The sequence below is a fragment of the Xenopus laevis genome, chromosome 6L (genome assembly GCF_017654675.1).
Source record: "Xenopus laevis strain J_2021 chromosome 6L, Xenopus_laevis_v10.1, whole genome shotgun sequence".
NCBI classification, from domain to species: domain Eukaryota; kingdom Metazoa; phylum Chordata; class Amphibia; order Anura; family Pipidae; genus Xenopus; species Xenopus laevis.
In genome coordinates this window covers 157,746,956-157,768,036 of record NC_054381.1, presented here as the reverse complement: position 1 = coordinate 157,768,036, position 21,081 = coordinate 157,746,956, and the positions used below count along the sequence as shown (strand labels likewise).

Genomic DNA, 21,081 nt, shown 5'->3' with positions numbered 1-21,081 from the left:
CCCTTTAAGGACTAAATAAGAGCAAGTTAAGACCTTGCCATTTCCCCTGTACCTACAAATTGTCTCATTTTGCTCAGGGAAATTAAAAATTACAAACCTAAAAAGAGGCTGGCTTGCAGAAAATATCAATGGTTAGATCTGGGTATGGCAATCACAGCCCTGCAGTCACACAAGCAAAGAGAGGCTTCAGTTCCCTATCAGGTCCTGCTAGCTGCTGATTGGTTCCTGTCCTACAGTACAGTGAGATAAGAGCCGCCGGCTCCCCTGCACAGCCTGGGAATTCAGGGAACAGAAAGTGGAAGAGAAGGGAGGGGTTATTAGGGTTTTTGCAGAAATATTCAATAAATCAGCCTGAAACACATCATTATTAAGCACAATTCTTCTATATCTAAGTGAGTATAACGCATTGGTACGTTCTTATTTTCTACTCAAAATGTTTCCTTTAATACTGGTTATAGGTACTAAACATACTAACCCCCAGCTTTTAAACAGGTGAATACGACCTGCTGCTATATCTGCCCGTGTGGGGGGGCTCCTGACGGGTCCTCCCAATCTACTGTATATCAGGCCAAGAATCGGCCACATATCGAGTGGTCAAATTAGATTTTTTTCTACGATCCAGGACGGCATCGGCTAGTTGATGCGGCCCTGCAACCCATCTGCGCCCATTCGCTGCTTTGTGAATTGTGAACGTTCGGATTCACTCGATATCGCCCTGCCGTTAATGGGCATATTTGGTTAAGATCCGCTCGTTTGGCGACCTTAGTGCCTTTTATTACATAACCCCGCAGATGTGTATATAGCAATAAAAACATGTATGTTGCAATTAATACATGTATGTAGCACGGGCAGACGTCAGCCCTCGTGTTTCAGGTGGCCCCTGTAATTCGTCTGATTATTAATATAATATTAATGTGCTTTAGTTCCTTACAGTGCGAGTGAGAAACATAAAGGAAATTTCTCTGGCCGGGAATGACAGATCCGGTAATTAGGTGCAATTGAGGATCCTCTATTAACCCCTGTGGCCCCGGAGGCGCACAACAAAGAGTTGCCGGCGGCTACAAGATGTCTTTTCTAGCGGTAATGTTATGGAAGTGTTGTTAGGAATAAGACACAACAGGTGGGATGTTGCCTTTGATCTTGACAAGCTCATCGGCCATGTTTGATCATTGTACAAAGGCCAATTTGTACCTGCGGTGTCAGACTTCATACACTCCATTTGTGTCGTATCCCAGCCTGTGTGTCTGCGCTACTCTAGGGGGAAAGACAAAAAAGCAAACATACAGAATGGGTGAGTTGGGAGAAGTAATCCTATCCTCCTCATAGGGACACAGTCGTATCAGATATGTGTATGCTCCAAAATCAACTCCTATTTCTAAAAGCATAAGACAGTTGTTAAAAGGATGGGTTTGGGGTTGCTAAAAGAACATGGTTCAGGTAACTCTTTGCCATTAGTGGGGGTTTAGGTTGGTTTGCACTTCTTAATTTCCTTTCTGGTGCTAAAATGAAATCTGCTGTACAATATAACATACTATTTACTTGGCTTTTTCATGTCTGGGAGATTTTCCTGCTGAATTGTGCTTAGTACAGGAAGGGGTCCTGCTGCAATTGCCTAGGTACAGGGAATACCTATGCTGCCAATGGGATCTCTCTGTACAGACTATGAGCAAACTTAGGGGACTGTTCCATGCCTGAATTGTGCTTAGTACAGGGAATACCTATGCTGCCATAGTTTATGGGATCTCTCTGTAACAGGACTATGAGCAAAACTTAAGGGACTGTTCCTGCCCCGAATTGTGCTCTAGTACAGGGGAATACCTATGGCTGCCATAGTTTTATGGGATACTCTCTGTACCAGACTATGAGCAAACTTAGGGGACTTGTTCCTGGCTGAATTGTGCTTAGTACAGGGGGAATACCTATGCCTGCCAATAGTTTATGGGATCTTACTCTGTACAGGACTATGAGCAAAACTTAGGGGACTGTATCCTGCTGAAATTGTGCCTTATACAGGGAATACCTAATGCTGCATAGTTTTAATGGGGTCTCTCTGTACAAGACTATGAGCAAACTTAGGGGCTGTTCCTGCTGAATTGTGCTTAGTACAGGGGAATACCTATGCTGCCATAGTTTTATGGGATCTCTTTGTACAGACTATGAGCAAACTTAGGGGACTGTTCCTGCTGAATTGTGCTTATTACAGGGAATACCTATGCTGCCATAGTTTTATGGGATCTCTCTGTACAGACTATGAGCAAACTTAGGGGTCTGTTCCTGCTGAATTGTGCTTAGTACAGGGAATACCTATGCTGCCATAGTTTTATGGGATCTCTCTGTACAGACTATGAGCAAACTTAGGGACTGTTCCTGCTGAATTGTGCTTAGTACAGGGAATACCTATGCTGCCATAGTTTTATGGGATCTCTCTGTACAGACTATGAGCAAACTTAGGGGGCTGTTCCTGCTGAATTGTGCTTAGTACAAGGGAATACCTATGCTGCCATAGTTTTATGCGATCTCAAGTCATGAGTTAATTTTAATGGTTGTTTCCTCTAATGCTAAACCTGAAGATTTCAATCTTTGGCTATTTTTAAGTGGTGACGGCCCTAACTGCACCCTGTTACATCCTCATGGCCGAGCCTTCTCTGAATAATTAAACAAAAGGAAGACTATGGCAAGTTTGGAGGAAGGCTGTGGGCAGGCATCGTTTCTGTAGAATCTGAGAAAAATAATCACACTCGGACTTTCAGTTCCCCTTTAAATGATATATATTCCACTCTATGGTTCATCCAGGCTGTTCCCCGTGGATCTCATTTTCTTCACTCACTGGGGCTGGGGAGTAAAGCAATGTCTGACGTTGGACTGAGAGCCCCTCAATGATTCATATCCATTTGTTTCTTTCATAAAACCCTAACATGTATTTCCTAATATCAGATCGAGAACAATAAACCGATGAACTTGTTTTTTCTTTCATTATTGAGAAACCGCCGACCCACGTGGGAGTAGAAACGTTGGCGAATGTTCAATAAATCTTTTTCAACAATGAGGCGTTGGATTTCCATTTTCTTGTCGTTTTTCAGAGATTTCATGTTTTATTATTGAGCTCAACGAGAGGAGCATTTTCCCTCCTCAACGTCTCATTTATGCGGTTGGTCAGCTTTCTATTCCAGTAGCCCAACATTTCTGTTCTGATGCAACCAAATGCTCCACGCCGTCTCTCAGGGAGGTGCGCACTGTCACATACATGTCCAGAAACTCGCCACTAAGTGTCGGAAAACATTAACAAGAAATAAATCCTACCTGAAAAAAAATATATTAACCCCTGAAAGCTGCCATTAGAATTCTCTGGCCCCACCCACTAGAGTAGTACCAAGCACACCACCATAAACATGCCTTCTTTGTAAATAATGAGATATCAGGTGGCAGATTTACAAAATTCATTGTGTTTTTCTGCAATTTGACTACAATTTGTATAAAATAAGTTTGACTTTTATTTGTTTCCGGAGTCAGAACCGGCAGTGCAGTTTCAAATGCAGCTATATAATAAGTACTATAAATGGATACAATCTTTTAGGGACCCGACATGAAACGCCATTACCCTCCCATTCTGTTCTGATCAATTACAAGTGGACCTGTTGATTAGGGATGCACTGAATCCACTATTTTGGATTCGGCCGAACCCCCGAATCCTTCACGAAAGATTCAGCCGAATACCAAACCAAATCCTAATTTGCATATGCAAATTAGGGATGGTAAACATTTTTTAACTCCTTGTTTTGTGACAAAAAGTCATGCCATTCCCTCTCCGATTCTGATTCGATTTGGCCGGGCAGAAGGATTTGGCCGAATCCGAATCCTGCTGAAAAAGGCTGAATCCTGGCTGAATCCCAAACCGAATCCTGGATTCAGTGCATCCCTACTATTGATACAGTGGAAAGAATATCAAGCTATTTTAGGATTCTCACTGTGGCTGCATCAGTTGGCGCCTAAATAATCCTGCACATGTGCAAACGATGCAGTCCTGCGAAATTGCGTCGTATTTGTGAAAATACACATGATGCAAAATCACAGACAGCTACAATAAAAGGGGTGGTTTACCTTCAAGTTAACTTTCAGTATGTTATAGAACGGTCAATTCTAAGCAACTTTCAAATGGGGGTCACTGACCCCATCCAAAAACAAATGCTACCAACAATATGGGGGGCAGCGTGGGCTGTAGACGGGTGCGGGTCTGGCTCAGCGGGCACTCCAGGTTTTTACCCAGTTTCCTGCCGGCCCAGTCTGACCCTGTGTGTGGTTGCTAGGGATGCACCAAATCCACTATTTTACTTCATGAAAGATTCCGCCGAATACCGAAACATATCCTAATTTGTTTATGTATATCAGACATGGAAATAAAAATTATTCAGTTCAGCCAGGCACGAGGATTCGGCCGAATCCTGCTTAAAATGGCCGAATCGTGGCCAAATGCCAAACCTAATCCTGAATTTGGTGCATCCCTAATGGTTGCTAGGGTAATTTAGAATAAACTCAGACCAGTGCTGGTAAGTAAATACAATCATTTGGGGGTACCTAACAATTGGCACCCCCAAGTGTAAAATTACTTTCCTTCTCCTTTAATGGTGAACACCCCCTTTAAGGCAAGGTGAGCGCAGTTCCACGTGGGTTTTTAGGTATTACTATAGATATAATCTTCGACTTACAGGTAGCAACTCAAGGTGCTGCTCTATAATGGCTATAAAAGGGATATAAACCCAAATATAACATTTTGCCTAATAAAAACACATATAATTCTAAGCTGCTTCCCAATATCCACACCTTACACATTCTCAATAAGTTTAACTGTACTTGTAAATGTAATTTCTATTACAGTATATTTTCCCCTTGGCCAATCTCTGCACTGCTGGTACTGACTTCACATACCACTGAAACAATATTGTGGAAATCCGCTTCAGTCTGGTACCCACAATGCCCCTGCATACTTGAGTGATGAACTGACCCAAAAAGGAGAATGATAGAAATCTGCAAGTGGCGTCTTGGCTGGAGGGGAGCTGGCAGTTGTTACAGTGGTATATGTAGTCACAACCAGCAGTGCAGAGAATAGCAAGGCACCGACAGATGCTGCTTTCAGGCACAGGAAAACCTTTTGTATTCATAAGAATTTCTACAACACTAGTCCTTTGTAGGTGGATTAACCTGAGAGACTTTGCCTTTAATGCTGATGTTTCTCATAATTAGGAATTAGTTGCTCATTATCCCTCATTGTGTCTTTACCCTTCCAGACGGGATCAGCGTCAGCGGCCTCCAGATTTCCAGCCCTTTCCGACATGTTTCCAAACCCAGAGTGGAGACTAAACCAGTCAACCAATCAGACAGCAAGAGCAGCGATTTCAGCCACGTAAAGGTAACGACATATAACAAATGACTAGAAATTCATTGCATAAAGGCAATGTTGGAATTGCACATATATTGAGTATAAGTATTATATTTCATTTTGCCTTAGCAATATAAAGGGAGAATAATCTGGATTTATAAGCATATTTATAACTTTCCGTATTGGATGGTAACACATTGGGGGTTATTTATCAACACTGGGCAGATTTGGCCGTGGGCAGTTACCCACGCCAACCAATCAAATTGTTGCATTCATTGTTCTACCTGCAGCTGCCTGAAAAAATCCAACCCCTGATTGGTTGGCTTTTTTCAGCCAATCAAAACGCCAGTATATGTACTGAGCTCCGTGGTTTTAGCTTTGTCTTTGTAACATGCCCTCACTTTATTGTGTCCATTAACAACATAGTTTGGAACCATAGATACACGGCGCTATACGTTGTTACAATGCAGTCATAGAACAGACTGGGGGAAACCATACATAATAAAAAATATGTTTGTAGTTACGCATTCCCTCCCATTACTTGGCTTGCTATAAATAATCAGTGCTGCCATCTGGGGGTGAGGGGCAGTCATGCCAGGCCCAGTGGGTTTTGGCTTAAGGGGGTCCCAGTTGTGCTGCACTTACTTGGATTAGCCAGGCCACACTCTGGGGCTGTACATGACGTCAGCAGCTTTCACTTTATATCCCACTGTACCGACCACCTGCTCCCAACCCTGATTGGCCCAGAGATTGACGTATCCTGTGCTTGAATGGCTGCCCCCATGGCTACACAGCAGCTTGTTTATATAAACTATAGTAGTACTTATCTGTTATCTACTGTGTATCCTGTGCTTGAATGGCTGCCCCCATGGCTACACAGCAGCTTGTTTATATAAACTATAGTAGTACTGATCTGTTATCTACTGTGTATCCTGTGCTTGAATGGCTGCCTCCATGGCTACACAGCAATTTATATAAACTATAGTAGTACTTATCTGTTATCTACTGTGTATCCTGTGCTTGAATGGCTGCCCTTATTGCTACACAGCAATTTATATAAACTATAGTAGTACTTATCTGTTATCTACTGTGTATCCTGTGCTTGAATGGCTGCCCTCATTTCTACACAGCAATTTATATAAACTATAGTAGTGTTTCTGAAGCAAACACACCAGTTTTACCAGTGCAGAGCAACAGTACATTATATTTGAATTATTTTAAAACATTTTAATTTTTTGTCTTACTATTACTTTAATGTATGTGTTATTTTCCTCATTGATCTGGCATGCCGCACTGATGTGGCAGTTTCACCTGACGGCTAGTAAATAAAATCCTCCTCTTCCCTCACATCCCAGCCAGCACTGTGCACTTATCAGACTTGTATCCTGTATCTCCGTTAATTTACAGTGGCTCCTTTATTACATTTTTTTTAGCTTTTGTGGAGGGGTGAGAGTAACATTGCTACTCCCCAGTGATTTATTTTTTACTTCTCCTTGAATAACAGCACACACACTACTTTCCTTCTGACAACAACATTCCTCCTACTAATTTTCAGGACAAAAAATAAAATTTGAAGGCCTTATTATTCATATGACAAGTTCATTTCACTCTAGTTGCACTTGCACCTCCTGTGTGTGACTGTGACCATTGCAGCAGCTCCGTCTGATACACTGGAGCCGTCACTCTGGGATTTCACAAGAGTCGGGAGGGTGTCCTATGAGACGGGCACTGGGAATAATTTTGTGCCACACGAGCTCCATATAATGGGAAGCAGCTGGGAGCTTTAGTGTCAGGCTTTGCATGTGAATCTCAAATGCTTATTTTTGGCATTTCAATTCTTTTTTTGTGCTGCATTGATGCTTATTAAATATTCTGTTAGCGACACAACGATAAATCATTCCAGTTCTGCCTCCGACAAATGCAGTTTTAGAATTTATTTACAGTACAGTATGAGGTTATAGATTATTGTCTGCCCAGAACATTCCCTCTCTGTATATTTGTATTTATACATATGGGAGGAGGAGGTGCCATATTGATTCCCTTAGACAGTACAGTATGAGGGTATAGCTTATTGTGTGCCCAGAACATTCCTTCTCTGTATATTTGTATTTATACATATGGGAGGAGGAGGTGCCATATTGATTCCCTTAGACAGTACAGTATGAGGGTATAGCTTATTGTGTGCCCAGAACATTCCTTCTCTGTATATTTGTATTTATACATATGGGAGGAGGAGGTGCCATTGTGATTCCCTTAGACAGTACAGTATGAGGGTATAGCTTATTGTGTGCCCAGAACATTCCTTCTCTGTATATTTGTATTTATACATATGGGAGGAGGAGGTGCCATATTGATTCCCTTAGACAGTACAGTATGAGGGTATAGCTTATTGTGTGCCCAGAACATTCCTTCTCTGTATATTTGTATTTATACATATGGGAGGAGGGAGGTGCCATATTGATTCCCTTAGACAGTACAGTATGAGGGTATAGCTTATTGTGTGCCCAGAACATTCCTTCTCTGTATATTTGTATTTATACATATGGGAGGAGGGAGGTGCCATATTGATTCCCTTAGACAGTACAGTATGAGGGTATAGCTTATTGTGTGCCCAGAACATTCCTTCTCTGTATATTTGTATTTATACATATGGGAGGAGGGAGGTGCCATATTGATTCCCTTAGTACAGTATGAGGGTATAGCTTATTGTGTGCCCAGAACATTCCTTCTCTGTATATTTGTATTTATACATATGGGAGGAGGGAGGTGCCATATTGATTCCCTTAGACAGTACAGTATGAGGGTATAGCTTATTGTGTGCCCAGAACATTCCTTCTCTGTATATTTGTATTTGTACATATGGGAGGAGGGAGGTGCCATATTGGTTCCCTTAGACAGTACAGTATGAGGGTATGAAGGTTGGTAGTGATAGAGTATGAAGAGTATTATTAACTTGGCTCTTAAGTCCAGTGATTCCCCTGACCCCTTTCTTGCCTGACTTCACTGCATCCAGAGGTACCAGTACATCTTATGGGGGGATCTCAGTCCGTGTGCAGGGTAGTGATAGGGCCTAGAACTATTTCAATGTATCTGGGGGTCTCCTGGCTGCCAGGGTGTAGTGATCTGGAGCCAAAACATAACAGAGGGTTTATCTATAGTAAGAGAAGGTGGGTAAGTGCATTAGCTGCAGAGCTCACATCGGGAATAAGTGTATTAGTGTCACTTGCTTTGACTCTGACAAGCTCATAGGTGAGTCAGGATTTATTGTGTGAGTGGATACAGGGGAGAACATGAACCTTGGATTATACACAACTCCTTACTTTAATACTTCAACTGTCAGTCCCTTCTACTCAGCAGCTTTTGTTACCGGAGAATCTGATAGATGTGTATGATCCAAATCTGAATTTGTGAATGTGATTTCAGACAATACTGCAAATAAATCAGGGCAGTCGCTACAAGAGCATAAAGTAGTGTCTGTGCTGAATTGTACCTTCTGGTTCATTGATCCATATCTTTCCCTCCTGCTCCAAATTATTACCCAGACCCCCCAGGTAAAGCTGCAGAGGGACGCACACGCACACGCACACGCACACGCACACACACACAGGCACACACACACACACACACGCACACACACAGAGGGGCACACACACACACACAGAGGGGCACGCACACGCACACGCACACACACACAGGCACACACACACAGAGGGGCACACACACACACACACACACACACAGAGGGGCACACACACACACAGAGGGACACACACACACACACACATACACACACACAGAGGGACACACACACACACACACACACAGAGGGGCACAAGCACACACGCACACACAGAGGGACACAGGCACACACACACAGAGGGACACACACACACAGAGGGGCACATACACACACACACACACAGAGGGGCACACACACACACACATGGGCACACATGGGCACACACGGGCACAGGCACACACACACACACACACACACGGGCACACACACACACACACACACACACAGGGACACACACACACACACACAGGCACAGGCACACACACACACACAGGGACACACACACACACACACAGGCACACACACACGGGCACAGGCACACACACACACACACACAGGGACACAGGCACACAGGCACACACACACACGGGCACACACACACACACACACGGGCACACACACACACAGGCACACACACACACACGCACACACACAGAGGGGCACGCACACACACACAGAGGGACACGCACACACACACAGGCACACACACACAGAGGGGCACACACACACACACAGAGGGGCACACACACACACAGAGGGACACACACACACACACACACAGAGGGACACACACACACACACAGAGGGGCACAAGCACACACGCACATACAGAGGGACACACACACACACACACACACACGGGCACAGGCACACACACACGGGCACACACACACACACAGGGACACAGGCACACACACACAGAGGGACACACACACACAGAGGGGCACACACACATACACACACACACACACAGAGGGGCACACACACACACACACATGGGCACACACGGGCACAGGCACACACACACACACACGGGCACACACACACACACACACACACAGGGACACACACACACAGGCACAGGCACACACACACACACACACACACAGGGACACACACACACACACAGGCACACACACACGGGCACAGGCACACACACACACACACACACACACACAGGGACACAGGCACACACACACACGGGCACACACACACACACAGGGACACACACACACACACACACAGGCACACACACACACACAGGGACACACACACACACACACGGGCACAGGCACACACACACACACACACACACAGGGACACAGGCACACACACACACACACACACACAGGGACACAGGCACACACACACAGAGGGACACACACACACAGAGGGGCACACACACACACACACACACAGGGACACACACACACACACAGGGACACACACACAGGGGCACAGGCACACACACAAACACACACACACACAGAGGGGCACAGGCACACACGCACATACAGAGGGGCACACACACAAGGACACATACACACACAAGACTAGTTTGTCAGTGCCTGGTGAGTGTCCCCTTCTTTCCTCAGAGCCATCCATTGACATTCAGTCTGCTGAGCCCCCGGGGGACACTGGAGTTTATACAGAGTGAAACTGACCATCCTAATGTGCCCGTGTTTGGCTCCTCAGCATTTAGCAGCTCTTACATAATCTTGCCGAGACAATCATCACATCGGCATAGGAGAAAGGACTCTAAAACCTTCTTGTACACTGCCATTCTGCCCAAACTCACTTTAACCCTTTCTAATCACTCCCCCATTGCAGCCGACTGACAGCATTAACCCTTCCTCCCCTTCTCTCAATATATTGAATTACAAATGCTGCATATATTCACGTACAGTAGGGCTGATGCAGATATTCTGTGTGTAGGATACAGTAATACAGAAATACAGCACTACAGTATAAACCCCAGTCACGTGACCTGGTGCAATTTATTTTCACTTTAATTGGGGTTCAATTTGTTCCCCTTCTGCAAAGCTAAAAACTGCTCCAAAACATCCCTTCTGCCTATTCCCTTAAGAAACAACATTAATCCTAATAATCCAGGCAAGTAACAGTGACCCATAAGAGCCTTATACAACCTGCTTGGCTTTGGGACTGTTCAGGTCCCTCCATGTCCCTTACAGGGGTTGTTCACCTTTGAGTTAACATTTAGTATGATGTAGAGGGATATTCTGAGACAATTTGCAATTAGATTTCATTTTTTATTATTTGTGGTTTTTGAGTTATTTAGCTTTTTATTCATCAGTTCTCCAGTTTGCAATTTCAGCCATCTGGTTGCTGAAAAAGACGTGGCCAAAAAATACGCCATGTGTATTTGTCCCTCTTTCTATTTCCAAAATGTTGGTAGGTATGATTACTATGATGATTACAATAGTGATTAGAAAGTGATGATTAGTGGGGAGGCGGGTGCATACATCACATGCCTATCTGCTGCCCAATCATCATACTCTATTTCTTAGAGCAAATCATTTTCTTTCCCATTATAGAAATTAATTCTGAGGTTATCAGTCACATGTCAGAGGCTAAAACAGGAATTTGGGAGCCGGCTGGAGGTGAGGCCCCCAGGTATGGGGAATGGAGGTCTGCCAGCAGCTGACGTGTTCATGTAAATCTCTCTTGACATTCCCTGGCCCGTGCATTCGTTTCATCACAACCCTTCCCAAGTACACAGCTCTGCCATCTGCTCTAAACACAGCCGAGGGAGCTGACAATCTGATTGGCAGCCTGTCTTAATGAAATATTTATTGACAACACTTTGGTGCCCATATGTTTCTGAGTTTGTGTTCTGAGCACATACTTGGCACTGACATCATCTGCCCATGTCATGTCTCCCAAATTTTACATTGAGCACATTGTGCTTTCACTTCTACAGAAGCTCTAGTGACTTAGTGAGAAGTCTGTATTTGTTTCCCTTTGTTGTTATTTAGAGAAAGTATTGACATTCATTTGGTACAGGTATGGGATCCTTGAGGGAACTGGTGTTGCAGAGAGAGGGGACTGGTGTTGCAGAGAGAGGGGACTGGTGTTGCAGAGAGAGGGGACTGGTGTTGCAGAGAGAGGGGACTGGTGTTGCAGAGAGAGGGAACTGGTGTTGCAGAGAGAGGGGACTGGTGTTGCAGAGAGAGGGGACTGGTGTTGCGCAGAGAGGGGACTGGTGTTGCAGAGAGAGGGGACTGGTGTTGCAGAGAGAGGGGACTGGTGTTGCAGAGAGAGGGAACTGGTGTTGCAGAGAGAGGGGACTGGTGTTGCAGAGAGAGGGGACTGGTGTTGCGCAGAGAGGGGACTGGTGTTGCAGAGAGAGGGGACTGGTGTTGCAGAGAGAGGGGACTGGTGTTGCGCAGAGAGGGGACTGGTGTTGCAGAGAGAGGGGACTGGTGTTGCAGAGAGAGGGGACTGGTGTTGCAGAGAGGGGACTGGTGTTGCAGAGAGGGGACTGGTGTTGCAGAGAGAGGGGACTGGTGTTGAGCAGAGAGGGGACTGGTGTTGCAGAGAGAGGGGACTGGTGTTGCAGAGAGAGGGGACTGGTGTTGCAGAGAGAGGGGACTGGTGTTGCAGAGAGAGGGGACTGGTGTTGCAGAGAGAGGGGACTGGTGTTGCGCAGAGAGGGGACTGGTGTTGCAGAGAGAGGGGACTGGTGTTGCGCAGAGAGGGGACTGGTGTTGCAGAGAGAGGGGACTGGTGTTGCAGAGAGAGGGGACTGGTGTTGCGCAGAGAGGGGACTGGTGTTGCGCAGAGAGGGGACTGGTGTTGCAGAGAGAGGGGACTGGTGTTGCAGAGAGAGGGGACTGGTGTTGCAGAGAGAGGGGACTGGTGTTGCGCAGAGAGGGGACTGGTGTTGCAGAGAGAGGGGACTGGTGTTGCAGAGAGAGGGACTGGTGTGCGCAGAGAGGGGACTGGTGTTGCAGAGAGAGGGGACTGGTGTTGCAGAGAGAGGGGACTGGTGTTGCGCAGAGAGGGGACTGGTGTTGCGCAGAGAGGGGACTGGTGTTTGCAGAGAGAGGGGACTGGTGTTGCAGAGAGAGAGGGGACTGGTGTTGCAGAGAGAGGGGACTGGGTGTTGCAGAGAGAGGGGACGTTGAGGGGGGTGTTGCAGGAGAGAGAGAGGACTGGTGTTGCAGAGAGAGGGGACTGGTGTTGCAGAGAGAGGGGACTGGTGTTGCAGAGAGAGAGGGGACTGGTGTTGCAGAGAGAGGGGACTGGTGTTGCAGAGAGAGGGGACTGGTGTTGCAGAGAGAGGGGACTGGTGTTGCAGAGAGAGGGGACTGGTGTTGCAGAGAGGGGAAAGGTTTCGGTGAGGACACAGCACTTCCCTCCCTCACTGCAGGGCTATATTTAGCTGCCTTTGCCCCCCCCTCGCTCTGTATAAAGATTCATGGCAGCTGTTAATAGGGATATTTATATCTGCTCTGTCAGCCGGCAAGGGGGTAGGAATGAGAATTCTCTACTTGCAACTGGCTGCCATGGATACCATTAACCCTTTCAGCCGAACACATTTGCCCGTATCTGTGCTGGGGGTTTCATCACTGAGGCTGAATTGTTATTGGAGAAGGAATGGCAGCCTCTGGTCAATAAACCGACTGTCCCTCGTTCTGTCTCCGTCTCACCATCTTTCCTTCCAGTGTCTCTGAGCCCAACTCCTAGGGGCCACCAGAGAACCTCACATTGGGGCCCATTGCTACAAGCAAACATACTAATTGCTATAAGACATATACATGGATCTATCTAAGGATCATATGCTGGGCCCTCTCAGGCCTGGTCTTGTTCTGGATTCCATGGGACCCCTGCATCTCTGTATTGGCTGCCTGTGATGTTTATAAATCATGTTATAAATACTGTTATAAAACATTTAAAGAACAAAGGAAGTTAAACTAAAGAATTAGGTAGAAATGTTGTACATGATCTTTTGTGCTTCTGTACCAGCCCAAGGCAACCACAGCCCTTTAGCAGTAAAGATCTGTGTCTCCAAAGATGCCCCAGTAGCTCCCCATCTTCTTTTCTGCTGATTCACTGCACATGCTCTGTGCTGCTGTCACTTACTGAGCTTAGGGACCCACTCACAATATACAGTACACATAGAATAGAAATGTCACAATATAAGGCTGATTAGTAATTAATACACATAATTACTACATGGCAGCACAGAAACCAGTGCAATTAGCATCAGAATTGAATAATCAGCAAACCTGTAGCATCAGCTTATATTACAGCCAGGGAAGCTCATTTTCTGCTGGATAATTAGTGACGAGCCCTAAGCTTAGCTTCTCAACAGCCAATCAGAGCCCACTGAGCATGTGAGTGTCACAGACACTTTCCAAGATGGTGACCCCCTGTGACAAGTTTGAATAACTGGATCACCCCACCCCCTCTCACCTGGCTGAGCTAGGCAACCCTAACTGTAAATTCAACCGTCAACTGGCACCATCCTAATCCTTATATTCCTAATACTGTTCCTTTCATATCCTACCTGCCTGGTAAAAGCTGTGCGACCATAATCTGCACATACAGAAACCATAACATGTCATCATAAATATGCCCCTGTACTAAGCACAATTCAGCATGAACAGTCCCTAAGTTTGCTCATAGTCTGTACAGAGAGATCCCATAAAACTATGACAGAATAGGTATTCCCTGTACTAAGCACAATTCAGCAGGAACAGTCCCTAAGTTTGCTCATAGTCTGTACAGAGAGATCCAATAAAACTATGGCAGAATAGGTATTCCCTGTACTAAGCACAATTCAGCAGGAACAGTCCCTAATTTTGCTCATAGTCTGTATAGAAAGAGCCCATAAAACTATGGCAGCATAGGTATTCCCTGTACTAAGCACAATTCAGCAGGAACAGTCCCTAAGTTTGCTCATAGTCTGTACAGAGAGATCCCATAAAACTATGGCAGTATAGGTATTCCCTTGTACTAAGCATAATTCAGCAGTAACAGCCACTAAGTTTGCTCATAGTCTGTACAGATAGATACCATTAAACTATGGCAGCATAGGTATTCCCCTGTACTAAGCACAATTCAGCAGGAACAGCCCCCTAAGTTTGCTCATATTCTGTACAGAGAGATTCCATAAAACTATGGCAGCATAGGTATTCCCCTGTACTAAGCACAATTCAGCAGGAACAGCCCTTAAATTTGCTCATAGTCTGTACAGAGAGATCCCATAAAACTATGGCAGTATAGGTATTCCGCTCTACTAAGCACAATTCAGCAGGAACAGTCCCCTAAGTTTGCTCATAGTCTGTACAGAGAGATCCCATAAAACTATGGCAGCATAGGTATTCCCCTGTACTAAGCACAATTCAGCAGGAACAGTCCCCTAAGTTTGCTCATAGTCTGTATAGAAAGAGCCCATAAAACTATGGCAGCATAGGTATTCCCTGTACTAAGCACAATTCAGCAGGAACAGTCCCTAAGTTTGCTCATATTCTGTACAGAGAGATCCCATAAAACTATGGCAGTATAGGTATTCCCCTGTACTAAGCACAATTCAGCAGGAACAGTCCCCTAAGTTTGCTCATAGTCTGTACAGAGAGATCCCATAAAACTATGGCAGCATAGGTATTCCCTGTACTAAGCACAATTCAGCAGGAACAGCCCCCTAAGTTTGCTCATAGTCTGTATAGAAAGAGCCCATAAAACTATGGCAGCATAGGTATTCCCTGTACTAAGCACAATTCAGCAGGAACAGTCCCTAAGTTTGCTCATATTCTGTACAGAGAGATCCCATAAAACTATGGCAGTATAGGTATTCCCCTGTACTAAGCACAATTCAGCAGGAACAGTCCCTAAATTTGCTCATAGTCTGTACAGAGAGATCCCATAAAACTATGGCAGTATAGGTATTCCCTGTACTAAGACTAGAAGAAAATCTGAAGTTTGTTATAAGCAGTTTTGCCAAAGAAGAAATGAATAATTGTGTAGATTAAGTAACTCATGAAAGAGTGGGGAACATTATTTACCCAAGAGTTTTCTCTGCAAATACTGTCATCATTTGTTTTTTATATAAGCAGTCATATAGCAGACTGTAATTGGTCATGCTTCAGTTAATTATTACAAGGAATTCATCACTAAACAATATCATTCTGCTGTTGTTTAACATTTCCCCAATATTTAATATCTTCATTATTTCGCTGAGATGGAGCCTGCGTGTGTAGACTAAACCAATGAGCACAAACTGAACAGAATGAACAGAATAATAAGATGTAAAAAAAAAAAAACTGCTTAACTGTTTTTTAAATCGTACAATCTAAGCAATGTTTGGCCTTTTGACTGTTACAGAATGAGACCTGCCCCCCCCCCCAAAATGAGGATATTGGACATACAGTTTCACAGAAGAGGAGCCAAACTATTTTTGCTCAGTATAGTTTGAGCTTTGTTATTTATATGACTCCCTCATCATAGGACCCCTCTAACGCTAATGCTACCCACAGCGATCGCCCCAACCATCAATTGATAATCTGCATTACACGTTGGTTAATAGGTGGTTAATAGGTGGGCAAAGCAAATGTTGATATGGAAGTGCATGGCAGGGGGCCCTGCAGGGCACACGTTATAGATAAGAAATGGCCACATAATAGGACAAGATGGAGACAGTAACAAAAATTAGAGACAGTGGAGCAAGATGGAAAAAAACAGGACAAGGTTTAGACAGTAGTGCAAGATGGAGAAAACAGTAAAGCAAGATGAAAAAATTTGACAAGGTAAAGACAGTAGAGCAAGATGGAGAAAACAGGACAAGGTGAAGACAGTAAAGCAAGATGGAGAAAACAGGACAAGATAAAAACAGTAAAACAAGATGAAAAAACTGGACAGTAGAGCAAGATGGAGAAAACAGGACAAGGTGAAGACAGTAGAGCAAGATGGAGAAAACAGGACAAGATAAAAACAGTAAAACAAGATGAAAAAACTGGACAGTAGAGCAAGATGAAAAAACTGGACAGTAGAGCAAGATGGAGAAAACAGGACAAGGTGAAGACAGTAAAGCAAGATGGAGAAAACAGGACAAGATAAAAACAGTAAAACAAGATGAAAAAACTGGACAGTAGAGCAAGATGAAAAAACTGGACAGTAGAGCAAGATGGAGAAAACAGGACAAGGTGAAGACAGTAGAGCAAGATGGAGAAAACAGGACAAGGTGAAGACAGTAGAGCAAGATGGAGAAAACAGGACAAGGTGAAGACAGTAAAGCAAGATGGAGAAAACAGGACAGTAGAGCAAGATGGAGAAAACAGGACAAGGTGAAGACAGTTAAGCAAGATGGAGAAAACAGGACAATGAGAAAACAGGACAAAACGAAGACAGTAGAAAAAGATAGGGAAAACAGGACAAGGTAAAGACAGTAGAACAAGATGGAGAAAACAGGACAAGGTGAAGACAGCAGGGCCAGATGTTGACAGTAGGACAAGAGAGATCTAGTTGGACATGATGGAGACAGCAGGACATGATGGAGACAGCAGGAATATGGAGTAATTTTGATAGAATAATATCCCTGAGACATCTTGGCAGGATGGTGACAGCAGCGCAAGATGGAGACAGTTGTGGATAAGGCAGTTGCGGGTCTGGGTCGGTTAGCGGATCAAAGTGGGTAAATATGCGGGTTGCGGTTCAGGTTGCGAATTCGGGTCGGGTCCAGGTCTTAGAAATTGGTTCCGCGCAGGACTATTTTATAGCATAATAAAAGTTAACATATCACATTCTGAGGTTGGAGTTGTAGTTATACAGTAACTGGATATAATCAGAATTTTTAAAAATTATTTCCTTTTTCTCTTAATAAACAGTAGCTTGTATTTGATCCCAACTAAGATATAATTAATCCTTATTGGAGGCAAAACCAGCCTATTGGGTTTATTTCATGTTTATATGATTTTCTAGTAGACTTAAGGCATGAAGATCCAAATTACAGAAAGATTTGTTATCAGGAATACCCAAGGTCCGGACCATTCTGGATAACAGGTCTCATACCCTTATTGGCTGACAATGTCTTTCAGAGTTTGGTTTCAGGCACTTTTGAATTGAGATCAGTAGCGAGTGGGAAAGGCTCAATAGCTGATTCTAGTTACAATAATAATGGGAGAGTGATTTCATTAGCATTTCCCTATCTCTTGCCGTCCAATAGGAACCTCCCAGAGAGAAATAGGGCCAAATGTCATAGAAATATTTCCTAATGAGCCAGTCATCGCCCCTGGAGCAGAGTTATCTTAATGGAGATTGGGTTTATTCTTCTCGGTAATGACTCCACTTCGGAATCTCAGAGCAGCTTTCATTTCCGTAAGTAGAGTGAGGGATTAAAGTGTCTGTCGGACATGTTTTATTAATCCGATGTAAAGGTTAGCGCCGGCAAAGTGCTCACTCTTTATAATGCTTCTCTTTTAATATTTCATAATGGCCCAGTCCTTCGCTTTACATAGCGACCCACATCCAGGCTTGTGTCCCAGCTTCTGCTCCAGAACAGATGAATAAAGCCCTATATTCCTATATGCTATGAGCATACCTCCCAACTGTCCCTTTTTTAGAGGGACAGTCCCTATTTTGACAGCTAAACCCACAGTCCCTCATTTGTACTGGATAGTCCCGATTTTCTCTGCACTGAACAGGCAGAAAAAGAAACAAAGTTTCTAACTTAATTTGCTTTTGGCAGAGAGCCCAGAACAGCCACAGCTGCAGATAAGATACCTTTGTAATAATTTTGACATTGACAATATTGTAACAATATAAGATAACAGGTCCATTGGGAAAAGTTAGACTCACAGTTTAAAGGGCAATTTGCCTTCATTAGCAAAACTGTAATAACTGGGAAAAGAAAACACAGAAATATGTTCAAACTTTCATAACCTGCCAAATTTACATGGTAATTAGGGGTGTGGCCACAAAATGGGCGTGGTCAAAAATTGCAGCACTGCATGTGACAACTTTTTTGTCCCTCTTCTTATTTCCAAAATGTTGGGAGATTTGTATGAGTGGGGGGGGGGGGGCAACTGAACCCCAAAACAGTTGAATGGCTCTTTTTCTCCAGGATATGCATGAAGCAGCAGAGCCTGCGCCGGAACTCATTACCTCCTATTAGTAGCCTGAAACCAGCGCCCAATAGCCACAACCTGCCTTTAAAAGAAAGGGGGGTAACAGACAGATATCAGGAATACTGGATATATGAAAATAATGTCTTGCTGCTATGTTACATACATATATATATATATATATATGTATGTATACTGGTTTGCCATCAGGAATAGTGGAGCATCTGGCTGTGCCTCAATCCACCACCATAATCTGACCAAAGCATTCCGGGCCCCTTCTTATATCATATAGTGTAAATATACACACCATATACAGGTATGGGATCCGTTATCTAGAAACCTGTTATCTACAAAGCTCCAAATTACGGAAAGGCCATGTCCCATAGACTCCCTTATATCCAATTTATTCAATTTTATAAAAACGATTTCCTTTTTCTGTGTAATAATAAAACAGTAGCTTGTACTTGATCCCAACTAAGATATTGGAAGCAAAACCAGCTTATTGGGTTTATTTAATGTTTATATGATTTTCTAGTAGACTTAAAGGAGAAGGAAAAGCATTCTGCACTTGGGGGTGCCAAATGTTTGGTACCCCCAAGTGATTGTATTGACTTACCTGAAACCCCAGGCCCGGGGTTATACCAGTGAGCACCAAGGAGTGATCTTCTTCCTCTTTGTTTGCACGCATGCGCAGTAGAGTGAAAAGCTGAACTTTAACTAAAAAGTCGCTATTTCGTTCTACTGCGCATGCGTTTGCTCCGGGAAATTTGAAGAAAGAAGAAGCCGGAAGAGGATCTCTCCGTGGTGCTCGTTGGTATAACCCCAGGTCGGTGCAGTTTTCTGCTGATAGGAGCACCAAGGGGTTTCAGGTAAGTCAATACAATCACTTGGGGGTGCCTAACATTTGGCACCCCAAGTGCACAACGCCTTTCCTTCTCCTTTAAGGTATGAAGATCCAAATTACAGAAAGATCTGTTATCCAATAAAACCCCAGCATTCTGGATAACAGGTCCCATACTATTCAGCCCTGTTGCTACACCCCCAGTTATGTCCCAGTTAAACCCCCATGGCCCACTTGCTCATTCCACTAATTCAACCAAATCCCTCTGCCCCCTTTATGTCATTACCCACCCCTCTGGCAACCTTAACCCTCTTTCCAAAGTTTGCCTAAACTGATTCCTTACTTAATAGGTGGTTCACCTTCAAGTTAACTTTCAGGTTTCTAATTTAAGAAAAACTCTGGGGGTTAACAACCCAAAAACTGGAATTGATACTCAAAATGCTCAAATTGATCATGTTTTCTGGCAAAATCTTCATAAAAATAACCCCCCCCCCCCCAAAAAAAAAATTTGCCTCTAAAATAACCTTGAAAATGTAATAAAAAATTAATAAATCTTCCCTTTAATATGTTATAGAATAGCCAATGCTAAGCAACTTTTCGATTGGCCTTCATTTTGTCTTTTTTATAGTTTTTGAACTATTTACCACCTTCTGTCTCTTTCCAGTATTCAAATGGGGGTCACTGACCCCAACCAAAACAAATGCTCTGTAAGGCTTCACATTTATAGTTATTGCTACTTTTTATTACTCCTCTTTCTGTTTAGACCCTATTCATATTCCAGTCTCTTATTCAAATCAGTGCATGGTTGCTAGGGGAATTTGTACCCCAGCAGCCCGACTGCTGAAATTTTAACCTGGAGAGCTGCTGAATAAAAAGCTTCATAATAATAATAAAAAATGAAAACCAATTGCAAATTGTCTGAGAATATCATTCTCTACATCATATTAACCGTGAACTCAAAGGTGAACAACGCCTTTAAGCCATAAAACCAAAATATAGGAATGGCACTACAAGGAAGCTTGGCTATCCCTCTGGCAGAATAATAATAATAATAATAATAATAATAATAATCTGCTACAGTACAAAGTTGCAGGGGGCAATAGAAAGAAACACAGGCATAAGTATTATAGAAGGGTTACTGATCTGACCAGTGGGGGTTCCACATGTCCCACTGATTTCATTAGGATCCAAGAGCTCATTA

General features: G+C 43.9%; 1 protein-coding gene across 1 annotated transcript in view; it reads left to right on the top strand.

Moving 5' to 3' along the window:
• trappc9.L (trafficking protein particle complex subunit 9 L homeolog) overlaps positions 1–21,081 on the top strand; it is a gene marked incomplete at its 5' end in the record, with an annotated part of 331,258 nt that overhangs the window by 80,573 nt on the left and 229,604 nt on the right. The window contains 1 exon segment of the mRNA NM_001089879.1: positions 5,283–5,404. Coding sequence (NP_001083348.1) covers positions 5,283–5,404 — 122 coding nt within the window.